Below are 14,369 nucleotides of genomic sequence, written 5' to 3' on the forward strand. Positions count from 1 at the left end.
GAAAAGGTGGTGGTGGAGAGCGTGTCACATCCATCAGGTCCATGGGCACCACAAGAGCCTTGTGATGTGTCCCAAAGGCCTTATGCAGTTGCAGAGTCACAAGATGAGCATCTTCAGGCTAATGGCTATTTCTCATACGCCATAACAAATATTGCATAAGAGAAACTTTCCAGTCCTGAGAGTTATAGTTTAAAAACTACAGAGAGATAGTATACTGTTTCTCGATGTAATGTAATCACACCATCGTGATCAACACTTGGTTTACTTCTCTGCTACCTAAACATTATGAAAAATCCAAGAAACATGGCATTGCTTTCAAACATTTTATAAACAGAAAATACAAAATATTTAACTTTCCTGTTTCAACATAAAAACAAAGGTTAGGGAAGTGAACTGTTCAGTTGCTAGTAACTTATTGCACATGTCTTAAGGCAGACGATGATGATTTCCCATTTACAATTTCATTTTGAGGCCTATCAGTTAGCCAGCTTTTAATTCATTTAATGTGTGCCATGTTAATTTTATTATAATAAGAGTTTTAATCAAAATGTTGTGCCAGTACCAAGTAAAATGCCTCAAAGAAGTCTAAGCATATTACATCAACACTATTACCTTTTATCAACCAAATTTACAATTTTCTCCCAAAAAAAAAAAATCAAGTTATTTTGACAGGATCTGTTTTCCATAAACCCATGTTGATTGCCACTAATTTTATTACCCTCCTTTTAATTCTTTATTAATTGAGTCCTGTATCAGCCTCTCTACTGTCTTGCCTGGGATCAGTGTCAGATTGACAGATGGATCATTACCCAGGTTGTCCTGTTTACTCTTGTAGAACTTCCTCAGTGTTCCAAGCCTTCAAGAAAATCGACGTGAATGGTCCAGCGAACTCCTCACACAGCTCTTTTAAAACCTTGGAATGTAAATTATCCAGACTTGCTGATTTAAAAATGTCTAATTTTTGTAGCTGTTTTAACATCTTCCAGAGATCCTAGTGGAAAGCATTATCACCCTATCATGAGGTTACTTCATCTGTTTTTTCCCTCCCCCAAATACAGAACAGAAATATTAAACACTTCTGCCTTTTCTACATTATTATTGATAATTTCCATCTAGTAACGGACCAATACCATTGTCAGGATTCTTTGTTCCTAGTGTACTAAAGAAAACTCTTTATTGTCCTTAAGTCTGCTGGTCAGATTTTTTTTTTCCATATGTGCCTTTGCTTCTCTTATTAGTTTTCTACAATTCCTAGCTTCTGATTTTATGTTCATTACTATCAGCTTCCTCTTCCTACACCAAGAGAAGATTTTAACCTTTCCATTCCAACTCTGAGGGGTCTCCATGTTGGTCCATCATAGCAAGTAAACATCTCTGTGCAGTACCTGCATTTGTGTAAATATTGTGCACAGGGAGCATTATCATGTGCACTCATGGTTCAGGGTACAGTCACAACATGGGTTGGCGCAGTGAGCTCTTTGCAGTGCTTTGGAGTTTGATCCAAGCTTGATCCGTTGCTCCCATGCATTAAAGCTGAGTGTGCAGCAAAGGTGGTGCACTTAGCCCCTGGGGAAAGAATATATGTTGCATATCTCCATAGCAACCGCACATGAATCCTCAGCCAAACCACTTCTAAAATGTATAGTTGGTGGGGCTGCATGGCGCAAGAGGGATCCTCCAAATACCTGAAAAGATGTATAGAGAAGAAGCAGAAAGAGTATTTGGGAGGATGTTGGGAATTTCAAGATGATGGGCTATGTAGAGAAACAGTTCTGGAGATTTGGGAGGAGATGGAGGGCATGACTGTGGCATGTGTGGAGGGCTTGGCAGAGGAGAGAACATAGACTCATAGACATTAAGGTCAGAAGGGACCATTACGATCATCTAGTCTGACCTCCTGCACAATGCAGGCCACAGAATCTCATCCACCCATTTCTATAACAAACCCCTAACCTATGTCTGAGTTATTGATCTTTTAATTAAAGCGTTTGTACTAGAAAGGTTTCAGCTATGAAGCCTGTAGATAGATGGAAAACCTCAAACAAAACATCCCACCTAAAAAGAAATAAGGCAACTCCACTGCTATGCAGCTAAACCTTTCTTACTCTAATTTTAGCATAATTTAGTCATTGATATTTAGTGTTTTGATCATTCAGAATGAAAATGGTTTGTCTCCATGTGTAAGAGGCTTTTAGTACACCAAAAATTTAATACAATAATGTCTAATATGAATCTGCTTTATAAAAATGGAAGATTCAACAATAAAACACTATTTTATTTGAGGTTGTTTACCTCCCTTTAATAGTTGGTCTTTATTTTGTAGCTGCTGTGCCTTATCGGAGAGTCCTTTGATGACTACAGCGATGATGTATGTGGAGCTGTTGTTAATGTTAGAGCTAAGGGTGATAAAATAGCAATATGGACAACTGAATGTGAAAACAGGGATGCTGTTACGCATATAGGGTAAGTGATGATTGCTATTGAGTGCCTTAGACTTGATACACATGACTGTATTCTTTAATACCTTTAATAATCTTTAATACCTAAATACCTTTTAAATTTGGGTAGTTCAGTCGGAGATATCATGCTAATGCTGATCTTCATTTTGAGATCAGTGGGTACAGTTTGGGCAATGTATTTTGGGGGCAAAGGAAAATCTTCTGTAGTATGGCCTACTGATCAGTGTCTTAACGAGTTTTTAAAAAAAGTCAGTACAAAACAAGTTGTGCACACATTGTCACGTGCACCTACAGACTGTGAATCTTGAATGGATTTGAAGGATAGACCTACAGTAGATTGTCTGAACTACTTGAGTGTCCCTCCTTGTACCTTTTGGAAAGAAAACATGAATAAATGGGAAGCAGATCGGTGGTGAAAGCTTCATTGACTCTTCTGGATGAGGCATTGTGGCTAGCTAACTCAAGCTCCACTGCAATATACCAGTATACACTAGGTTGATGATGTCCCAGCCATTACAGAACATGGAGTAAGCCTATTCTGAAGCAGGTATCTAAGAGTCACTTTCAATAAAACAAGTAAAAACATATCTGATGACATCTTGTTGGTGGAGGGGGTGTGTGCTTTTTTTAAAAAAACACTTCGAAAAACTATATATTCTATTACTTTAAAGCTGCTTTCTCATCCTCTCATCCTTTTACATAATCTCAAAAGAGAAAACTAGCTGGGTGTTTCAGTAATGTCATCTGCCTTGCATCGTTCTGGGCAAGGGACATAATAGCAGGCTGGGAGCTAAAATCATGGCAGGAATAAATGTCCTGGAGCCCAAGAGTTGACTTTTAGGTAATGTGCTGAATGTTGCCTCCTCATTTTAGCAAATATTGATGGAATTCTTATAACTTCTTGCAGTTTAAATTTTAAAGTACAAATTGTTTTTATTACTGTTCAGCTTAAAAAAAACTAGACTTGATTAAAATTGTCTTCTCTTCTGAAAGAAAACTAATTGCAGTATTTCCAGAAAAGGAAATTGCATATTTTTCCAGCCTGATTAGGTACTTTTTTCTTTAGAGAACTCAAGAAAATTCAAATGGAGTGGTGATCTTTTTTTTTCTTGGTTAGATTTTTCTAACTACAAATGGTGCATGTTGACTTATGTTCAATTTTGCATTCTGATTTCCTGTTCTGTGACCAGCAGAATAGTTTACCATATTAAGTCCAGTGAGATCTCCCTTACATGTAGCAGTCACTTCACTACTATGCCATCTCTTTCATTAATTTTGGGGGCAACTCTTCAGTGATAGGCACAGTGAATTGCTGAACTTTGGTGCAGATGTTTTGGTACTCCAGGACACCATCCTAAGTATGCATCAGCATGGTATTAACAAACACTAAGGGTATGTCTACACTAGCAGAGTTACAGCACCACTCAGAGCGCTGAAGGGAAACCACTGCTGTGTCTTCATGCTATCAGCTGCCTGCGCAGTAGCGTGTTCTTACCTGTGGCACTTGCAGCAGTATTCGGAGCACTGCATTCTGGGCAGCTGTCCTACAGAGCATCTCTCCCTCTTCTGCCACTAAGAGTTGTGGGAAGGCGGAGAGGGCCGTGGGGCATCCTGGGTCCTGTCCCAGTGCCTCGTGATGCATTGCTTCGCATCCCAGCAATCCCTGTGCTTCCGTCTGCATTTGGCGCCATCTTTCAATGGTTTGTGTACTGTGCTCTCTGCCTGTTCAGGCTGCAGGAATGGATTCCGAACTGTTGACCTCTATTCTGCTCGCTCTGACTAACAGGTCACAAGTGGCGGTGGAGTTATTCCTTAAACTATGAAGGCAAGAGAAGTGCCAAATTGATCTCGCCACGCATACTGTCTGCAACACGAGATTTTGTTTGTGGCATTCATGGAAGTGCTGGCCACAGTGGAACACCACTTTTGGAATCGGGGAAACAAGTACTGAGTGGTAGGATCACATAGTCATGCATGTCTGGGATGACGAGCAGTGGCTGCAGAACTTTCGCACGTGGAAAACCACATTCATGGGACTGTGTGATGAGCTCACCCCAGCCCTGCAGTGCAAGGACGTGAGAATGAGAGCTGTCCTGCTGTTGGAGAAGCGCGTGGCAATTGCATTGTGGAAGCTGGCTACTCCAGACTGCTACCTATTGGTCGCTAACCAGTTTGGAGTGAAAAAGTCAGCCATTGGACTCGTGTTGACGGAAGTTTGAAGGGCCATTAATTGCACCCTGCTCGGAAAGACCATGACTCTGGGCAACGTGCGTGACATTGTGGATGGCTTTGCATTAACACAGGCTGGTCCAGAAAGGTGCATGATGCATGCATCTTTCAGAACACTGGCCTGTTTGGGAAGCTGCAAGCAGGGACTTTCTTTCCAGACCAGAAGATCACCATAGGGGAAATCGAAATGCCCATTGTGATCCTGGGACACCCCGCCTACTCCTTAATGCTGTGGCTTATGAAGCCATACGTGGGGCACCTTGACAGCAGCAAGGAGCAGTTCAGCAACAGGCTTAGCAAGTGCAGAATGACTGAGTGTGCTTTTGGCCATTTAAAAGCCCGCTGGTGCTGCCTCTATGGAAGCTAGACCTAGCCATTGACAGTATTCCTATGCTTATAGCCGCGTGCTGTATGCTCCATAATATTTGTGAAGGGAAGGGTAAAAGCTTTACTCGGGGATGGACCGCTGAGGCTCAGTGCCTGGAGACTGAATCTGAACAACCAGAGACAAGGGCTGTTAGACGGACGCAGTATGGGACCATAAGGATCAGGGATGCCTTGAGGCAGCAATTTGAAGCTGAAAGCCACTAATATTTGTTGCTATGCTCAGGAGTCATTACTGAGTGCTTATAATGCTAGTAATTATGATTGGTGCAGATGATGCAATGTGAAGGTTTAAGATAATTGTTGCTTCGCAGGGCTCTGTTTGCTTTCAATTAATAGAATAAAGATTGCTTTCAAACCAACACAATTCTTTTATTAAAAAAAACAACCGGAGAAGAGTCAAACAAAATAACACATCAGCACTGAGGGGGATGGGGGAAGGGAAGGTCCCAGGAGGAGGTGGGGTCTCGGGAAGGGTAAAGATTTGTGTATGTACAGGGATCATATCCAACCTTCTCCTTTCGAGTACAGTGCAGCAAGTACTGTACTTGAGCAGAGCCAAACTGCTGAGGGATGAGTGTTGAGTGCAGTGGGTAGTGGAAGTCCGCAGTGCTGGACTCTTACAGGGGAGGAGTGAAATGCCGTGTTCTCCTTTCAGGCCCTCTTCTCGCTGTCCCACCACTCCTTCAGTTCCTGTTTTTCGGCCGCAGAGTGCATCATAGCAGAAAACAGAAAGTCCTCCTTGGTGGTTCTTGGCTGTTTTCTAATTCTGCACAGCTGTTTAGCTGGCGATAACAAAGAGGGAGGCTGGATTCCCAAGGTCATCTCTTTGAAGCTAAAACTCCACATTTTACAGAAACAGTATTGTTTGCAACACACACAACACTGATTAAGTGATTTAAAGCACAGCCAGTACTCTCACACCTGCCACTAACTGGCTGACCCCAGGCAAGCACACATGAGCCACAAGACCCCCAAAATGGTGAGTAGCCGCAGAGGCAGGGCAAATCAGCGTTCCTGGACCCTATGGTACACTGGAGAGAGCCAGCACTATGAGAGCTGATAATCATTCTTGTCCCCACATTTTCCACAGGCTGTATTCATTATGGAAGATATCTCGTGGCTGAGGGTGAGTAGGGAATCAAAGGAGGGTCTTCTCCAAGCCTGCGGCTTCTGCCCTGGACCCTGTGTAGCTCACTTGTGTGCGGCAATGCCCCACACACACACATCCAGTGATGGCAGAGTGACTCGAGAAAGTTACAGTTAATGGGGCAAGAACTTGCAGCAGAGGATTGCCCAGAATCTCCATGGGAGTTCCCTGGAAATCTGAGGCAGATTCCCATGAAGTGAGGGAGTCAATCAACAACCTGTTCCGTCGTTCAGACTAGGCATGTGGTGGTATGCACATCATACAGACACAAGCCTGCTTTCTGCAACCCTCCCGTCCCCAACAACTTGCTTCAGCAATTCCCAAAATCAAATCCACTTACCACGGGGCTCCTCTCCTGTTTGCGCTTCGCCAAGATCTGACAGCTGTGACTGGCTAGCCTCCTCCGGGGTATAAAAGACCTCCTGGCTACGTGCATCTCTGACCGCTGAATCATCCTCTGCCTCTGGGTCCCCCTCCACATCCTTGTCCAAAATTTCCTCCTCCTGACTCGGTCCACTCTCGACTGGTACGTGAACCACCGAAGTATCCACAGTGGCCTTCACAGTGGAGGTGGGGTCACCACCGAGTATTGCATCCCGTGCTTCATAGAATCTGCTGCTTGTTTGTTTCCCGTGCCTTGTGGTAGGCGTTCCACAGCTCCTTCACTTTAACCCTGCACTGCAGTGTGTCCTAGTCATGGCCCCTTTCTGTCATGCATCATGAAATCTGTCCATAGGCGGCATAATTACTACAGCTGGAGCGCAGCTGGGACTGGACGGCCTCCTCTTCCCAAATGCTGAAGAGGTCCAGCAGCTTGGCATTGCTCCAGGTGGGGATCGCCTGGTGCATGGAGCAGGCATGGCTATCTGGAAAAATGCACTGAAATCACTGCACACATGACTGAGCAAACAAGAAGTGGATTTTCAAAATTCCAAAGGAATTTATAGAGTGGGGGTGACGGTTGGTCACCTGAGGGCAGGGCAGTAGAGGTCAAACTGATGACCGGAGAGGCAAGAACAGGCAGTGTGGGACACCTCCCGGAGATCAGTAGCAGTGCTGTAATCAACCAGGGTGTCTACACTGGCACCATAGCGCTGTATGCCTCTTGCAGGGTGGTTTTTTTTTTTGTTCGTTTTTTTGCAGCGCTGCAACTGTGCAGTTTCTGTGCACTAAGTTGCTCAGAAGTTACGATGCAGAAAGCTGCTTTACTGCACAAACTTGCCAGTGTAGACAGGGCCTAAGTTAAACTTAAACATGTCTAAGATCACCAAAATGGAAAACTAGCCACAAGGTAGCAGTGAAGACAGCACAAAGTATCTCAATGATTTTACCTGACCTCATTTATATTGCCTGTATTTCCCATCCAGTAACAGTGTAACATTATACTGCCGCCATTGGTGCCGCTGAAAATTATTTAACTCTCAAGTGTAAAGAAGTCAGAATAAAATTGGCTAGTTATGATTCCGTTAATCGCTTACTCTAAATATCAGTTCAAATTGCAATTGTACCAATAGAATTTCATATAGTTTCTGATAATAGCCTGCAGTTATAACACTTTGTTCTATGATCTGGTCAGAGCTCACAAGTTAAAGGCAGTTAGGAATGATATAATTCAAATACTATCAAGGAACGTTTAGGGGAGTGTATTTAGGTAGTAGTTGTCCCTCTTATCTAGAACTGAACCAAAGTTCTAGGATCAATGTCTTCTCTTGTGCCCCCAAAACTGTTGTCAATGGGCTGATTGACTAGTTTTGCCATAACATTATAGCTTTTGGAAAACCTGTTCAAAGGAAAATACGGTAACTCCTCACTTTAAGTCGTCCCAGTTAATGTTGTTTCATCGTTTTGTTGCTGATCAATTAGGGAACATGCTCATTTAAAGCTGTGCAATGCTCCACTCTTACATTGTTTGGCTGCCTGCTTCCTCCACAGCTGGCAGCCTCCCTACGGCCCCCCCCACACACACACACACACCTCCCGCCTGCTGGCAGACCCCATGGATCAGCACCTTCCCCTCTCCCCCCCGGCCAATCAACTGGCTTGCGGCTTTTCAGGAGCAGGAGGGAGTGGGGTGGAGCGACGACTCAGCGTCCAGGCTCCCCCTCCCTCCCAAACGCCGCAAGCCAGCTGATTGCCCTGGGCAGGAGGGAGAGGGAGCCTGCGTGCCTAGACCTCCTCCTTCTCCCCCCCCTCGCCTGGGGCAGAGCGAGGACTCATCATGCCTCCCCCACACACCTCCCCTGCCTCCTGCTGGCGTGGCTTGCAGAGTTTAGAAGGGAGGGGGGAGGAGTGAAAATGCAGCATGGGAAGTAAAGGGGGAGGAGGTGGGGGGGGAAGGAAGAGGCTGGTCAAGGATGGGGGCTTGGAGAAGGGGGGAGTGGGCAGGCTGAGGGTTGAGCGCCCCCCACCCCTGGTGCTTGCATAGGAGGGGAATCTGTCGCTGCTGCGCAGTGTGCTTCTCCCAGTGTACAGCACCTTCAGCCTCCTTGCCTGCCTCCTCTCCAGTGCCAGTGGGCTGTGCCTGTGTAGGGTAAGACAGGGGCACCTTCCAACTATAGTACTGTACTGTATGTACAGTACGTTTGTAAACAAACAGCACATGCACACTACTCCCCCCCCCAGTGTAGTATTAAAATGCTTGTTTAAACTGTATATAATGCTTTTTGTCTGGCAAAAAAAAAATTCCTTGGAACCTATTCCCCCCTATTTACATTAATTCTTAGGAGGAAATTGGATTCGCGTAACATCGTTTCACTTAGTCGCATTTTTCAGGAACATAACTACAACATTAAGTGAGAAGTTACTGTACTTGAAGTTCCTGTGGCAGTGACTAAGTTGATACAATTTATTCTTTGAGGTTTTGATCACATTTTGTTCAATATTTTAATCAATTTCAGATTATATCAAAATCAAATATTCTACCCATTCTGAAACTAGTAACAGAAATTCTGATACATGCTTCATGGAAATCTTAAACTTAAAAAAAAAAAAAAAAAAAAAAAAAAAAAAACTTGTTTGTTTTTGCCAGTATATCAGCATGATAGGGTGGATCTTTGATCTCTGACATGTATCTGGGCCTGCTGCTTATTTTTCCAAGTCCTCCTTATCCTAGTGATAACTTATCTCTGCAATAAATGATATAATTTAGATTTGATTTGAAGTGAGAAACAGAAGTAGCAGGAGCAGTTGAACTTTGTACAAAAACAGGATATTGTTTTTTAAAAGTATACATAAGTACAGAAATATCTAAGCAGCATTGTTTCTAAATAGAAATTTGTCTTTGTCCATTAAAATGTCAGCAGCTCTGAAAGGAAATAACTTGATTTACTATCCCCTTCTAAAGAGTGTTACTTAAACTTCTGGTGTGTTTTATTTTTTTGTTTCTTTAGGAGAGTATACAAGGAAAGATTAGGACTTCCTCCAAAGATAGTGCTTGGCTATCAGTCTCATGCAGACACAGCTACTAAGAGCGGCTCCACCACTAAAAATAGGTTTGTTGTTTAAGAAGACACCTTCTGCGTATTCTTTCATAGGAGACTGCGTCAAGCAATCGAGATTTGGGAGCTGAACCAAAGCCTCTGCAAAAGCAGAGTGGACTGCGTTTAAATTTGATTTCCATCTAAATGTTGCTAAGATTTGTGAGAAGTCTCATTCGCCTTTGTCTTGTACTTCTGTGTTCAATTTTTTTTTCTATTTTGGCTGAAGTAACCATTATTCAATCAAAGGATTTCAGTACACATTACCCCCAGAATCCATAAAGGTTTTCCTGGCCCACTCTAATAGCTTAGTAGGACATTACTATTACAAAAACATTTGTTTATCCACAATATTCAGAAAAGAAAATGCATCTCTATACCTTACAGAAAAATTTACTTCTGTTTTATATTTGCATTGTATGCAGTGACATATTTTGCTGGTTTGGAAAAAAAAAGTATGGTGCATAGAATTTTCTAGCAATTTTCTTAATACAGCATTGTCTTTGCTGTAACCTATGCTGATGGCTGCTAGACTTAATTTATTTGTTTCCCTAATTGATAACATTAGTGATACTCTGATTTCAGTTGTTCTTGCTGATGTAACATTGGTGAAGGTTCTGGGAATATGACAAAGGTGGAATAAACATTAATTTTGTGCATTCTTTGGTAACTTTTTGTTTTTTGTAACATCAAAGCTTTGCTACAGACTTATGCATTTCAGTCAAATCAGTGATCTATGTGTGATTTCCTAAACATAATTGTGGATTTTTTAAAATGTAACACCATAAATTTACATTCCTTACTAGAAATAGTATGTCTGTTTTTGTATCTTATGCTGTATTTTAACACTTTGTATTACTTAGGTTATATTCTTTGGTTAAAAATGGCTCAAATAGACAAGCAGTCCCATTCATATTAAGACAGTGTACAAAACTGTAAATAAAATGTGTACAGTGAATTGTCTTTTAGACAACTAGATTTGTCCTTTTATTTCCTCCATCTTTACAGTAAATATTTGTACTTGTGACAAGGCAGTCTCTACTGTGGCTTCAATTGTAGTGTGTCTTCCAAGAGAGATTAATATGGAACTATAGTTTATTACTATGGTAATTACAAAATTTTAATAAATCTAATAGCTAGCACCATATTCCAAAGTGGAATTACACTGGTTTGGCTATTGTTTTTCTTAAAATGGTCAGTCTAATTGATAATAGTGTGTTGTGCAGGTTCTTGGTCAGCATACACAGAATTCGAGGGAAAAGTTGCAAAAGACGCAGGGCAAAAGCCATCTGGATTCAGGTGGCAGCTACAGCAGCATAACTACCTCTGGTATAGCAGTTTTCATCAGGAGATCTCAGAGCACATTACCAAAGGATGGTGGTATTCTCCACATTTTACATATTTTGGCGGGGGGGGTGGGGAGGAGAGAGAGAGAGAGACTTGTCTACAGTCACTCAATAGGCCAGTGGCAGAGCCAAGAATAGATCCTAGATCTCCAGAGTCCCACTCTGGTGTTCTATTAGGCCATGTTGTGCATCTCGAGCACTGAAGTGAATGATTCTGTGTAAAATCATGTAATTACTGTATGAGAAGTATCAATAAAACCCATTAAAGAAAAATGGTATAAGGGGGTAAAATGTAACAATCTGCTATCATGTCTTCCATACCAATGACAAATTTTCTTCTGGCTGGAGCAGTTGATGCAGATGACTGGGCAGAGGTGCTGGAGGTTGAACTGACTTCATAGGGGCCAGTGGGAGAAAATCTTAGAAGAGGCTAGTATATAAAGTTGTACAACCGTTTAAAGGAGTACTTCCTAACAAACTTCTCTTTTTATCATTCCGAAAATACAACATAATATCTTAAGGCTAATGAGTGGTGTGCAGTTAGACTAGTCTCTTAAATTCTTACCATTTATTAAATGGTATGTGAAGATCCTGCAGAGCTATGTATGTGGTCTTTGCCTCATTTTCAATTTACTTACAAACTTATTCTGCAGTTTGTCAGTTTCACATTCTCACTAAGAGTTCTCTGCATTTTTATCTCATTGTGGAACTTGTTACATTAAGACTGAAATCTGCCTCTTTCTGGCAAAATGCTATCAGAATGGGGAACAATGCTTACCCGCGCTCGTATTTCACCAGTATAGCACTAGTTAGGGTGAACTCAAACTCTACATAATTTACAAGAAATGGGGTCGTCTTCATAATCTGGACCATTTTTTCTCTTAAATGGAAATTATAGAATTACTGCTTGTATTAAAATCAATAATGACTGGAAACAGCTTGATTTATTTTAGTGTTATGGCAATAAAAATTAATGTACCTTTAACAGAGCAGACACATCTCTAATGAAATTGTGAACTGTCAATGTAGTGACAATCTACCTGTAATGTCACTAAGCAGGGGCAATGTCTTAAGTGGGGAGGACTATCCCCTCACATTTGTGCAGGACTATAGTGTGACTACACAATTGTAATTTGATTTTATAGTACAAATTTGTCGGGGGGGGCTATTAGCAGCCCTCTTTTGTGGAACTACTTGCATTTAAATTATTCCGTTGACAAAGTTTTATTATAGTACATGACGCTTCATATTCCATTTCTCTGCTCAGTTATTCAGGTCTGCTTATTAGTTTGCTGCTCCTTTGTTTCCTTTATTCATATTCAAGATGGATGCTGTTTAATGCTAATTTGACCATAAACTGTTGTAGATGGTTCATTGAGCTTTTTACTAAATGTGCTTTGTCGTGTATCTAGTAAATCTTATACTTAAGGAATATTTCTAACTTCAAAAGCTCTCCACCCCACTGTGCCCTTCCCTAGGTAGAAATATACGGCACTGAATTTTATTTTAGAAAATGTGCTGTTAAGTGTAAGAGCCTGGTTTACTAAAGGGAGGACGGTAAATGTGAAAGTATAGATAATCTGTACTGCTTTTGTAAAGCGTTTTGAGGTCTACTGATAAGTGCTGTACAAAAGTTGGGTAGTGTTACTTGTTTTTAAATGTTTTAAAAGCTTCTAAACTAAAACTTGTTATGCTGCACGAACCCTAGGACAGTGTGACAATTTACTGTTTTTATTCAAAGTAGACTATGTAAAAATTCCCAATTTGGTGTTTGGATTTCTATGTTGGATGGGGAAAGGGATGGGAGAGTACTGAAAGGTTGTATCGCTGTAGCAGTGTGTAGTGTATTACTGTGGTAATCTTTCAAGATTTCTTAAAGGATAGTAAAGCATACCTTTCTAAATAAAATGAATAAATATCTATGCTGCTTTGGCAATAGTTGAGCAATAACTACCTCATAAATCGTTAATGTTGGTTAGGATTAGTCAGTAAATCAGATAGGTTAGGCCCAAAATTTAAGTACAAGTCCTCACTGAAAATGTTTGGGTCTTAAATATTACCAGCAGTTTATATGTGCCACGCCTTCAACATTTTTCTAGCGGGTTGAGTAGTCAAGTTAAGATTTCCATCCTAGTCTTTGAAACCCTCAGTGAAATTTTCATGAGCATTCTAAGGCTCTACTTCACTCTGTGACCGTGACCTTGCACAACTGTTAAATTCATCTGGAGGAACTGAATTTCCTCCTCAAGAATTAAACTTAGGAATGCAAGAAACGGGGTTTTTTTTCGCCTCAACTGTTCTATGAGTTGAACTTACTGCCAGAAGAAACAAGTGACCATGAACTTTGTTATCCAACTGGGAATGTAAAATTCTTCCTTGTATTCCTGGTAATACCCGTGATATGGTACATGCTTTCCAGACATACGGGAGCAGTCCCTGCCCCAAGGAATTTAGTCTGAATATTTAACTGAGCCATTCTGCGATAACAATTTTTTATTGTAAGTATTTCTGTAACATGCCAAGTTTGTCAAATATCCTGGTGTTTTGTGAACCAAAAGGTGTGAGTAATTAAAAACTTAGTCACCTTTCATTGTAAAGTAAATCTGATTTTAACTCATTTGAAAAAAAAATTACTTTTAAACTACTAGCAATGAAAAATGTTGCTGTCTGTTGCTTATTTATTTTCCAAAATTGTAATTTAAGACTAACAGTGCCTACTATTCTAGCTTTGCACCATCTTCTTTGAGTGGTAGAGTGCTTATGAAATGTTTTTTAAAAACAGTATATAAACATTACTTCCTTCATTATAGGCTTCCTGAAAAAATGCCACTCTAAAAAAAAAAAAAAAAAAAAAAAAAAAAAAAAAGCAGCCTCTTCAGTCTTCCATCTCCCATCATGGAATCTTTTGTGGAAAAAAATATTTTTTGGGATTGCAACTTTTACCTTGGAAAACTGATCACAACATAAACTGAGTGTCTCCATAGAAAAGATTTCATTGATGGGGAGATTAAGATCGCCTAAAAAGGGGGCATGGGAGGGGGGAGACAGAATCACAGGAGGATACATATGGTGCTTGGAGGTCTCATTTAAAAGAGAAGGAGAGGTAAGGTGCATGATGTGAATGTTGAATTTTCATTATCTACCTTACAGAGCTGAAGGACTTCTTTTTTAAAGTGTCCATCCTATTCTATGCAAAGAGAAAATCCAGTTCCATAACTTGGATTTTGCCTTACCTGTATAACATGAATTGTGTTTGTCTAAAATGTGCGTTCAATTATGTTGGAAAAACATTCAATATATGAAAATATCAAGAGCATTCAACTCA

At 41.0% G+C, this 14,369-nt stretch overlaps 1 protein-coding gene across 1 annotated transcript in view; it reads left to right on the top strand.

The window, feature by feature from the left end:
* The window catches only part of EIF4E (eukaryotic translation initiation factor 4E), a 39,333-nt gene extending 28,662 nt beyond the window's left edge, over positions 1-10,671 (top strand). Inside the window, exons 6-7 of the mRNA XM_050944483.1 lie at positions 2,324-2,463; positions 9,612-10,671. Coding sequence (XP_050800440.1) covers positions 2,324-2,463; positions 9,612-9,726 — 255 coding nt within the window. The 3' untranslated portion in view covers positions 9,727-10,671. The remainder of the gene's footprint in view (positions 1-2,323; positions 2,464-9,611) is intronic.
* The last annotated feature ends 3,698 nt before the right edge of the window (positions 10,672-14,369 follow it).

The sequence above is a fragment of the Gopherus flavomarginatus genome, chromosome 3 (assembly GCF_025201925.1).
Source record: "Gopherus flavomarginatus isolate rGopFla2 chromosome 3, rGopFla2.mat.asm, whole genome shotgun sequence".
Classification (NCBI taxonomy): domain Eukaryota; kingdom Metazoa; phylum Chordata; order Testudines; family Testudinidae; genus Gopherus; species Gopherus flavomarginatus.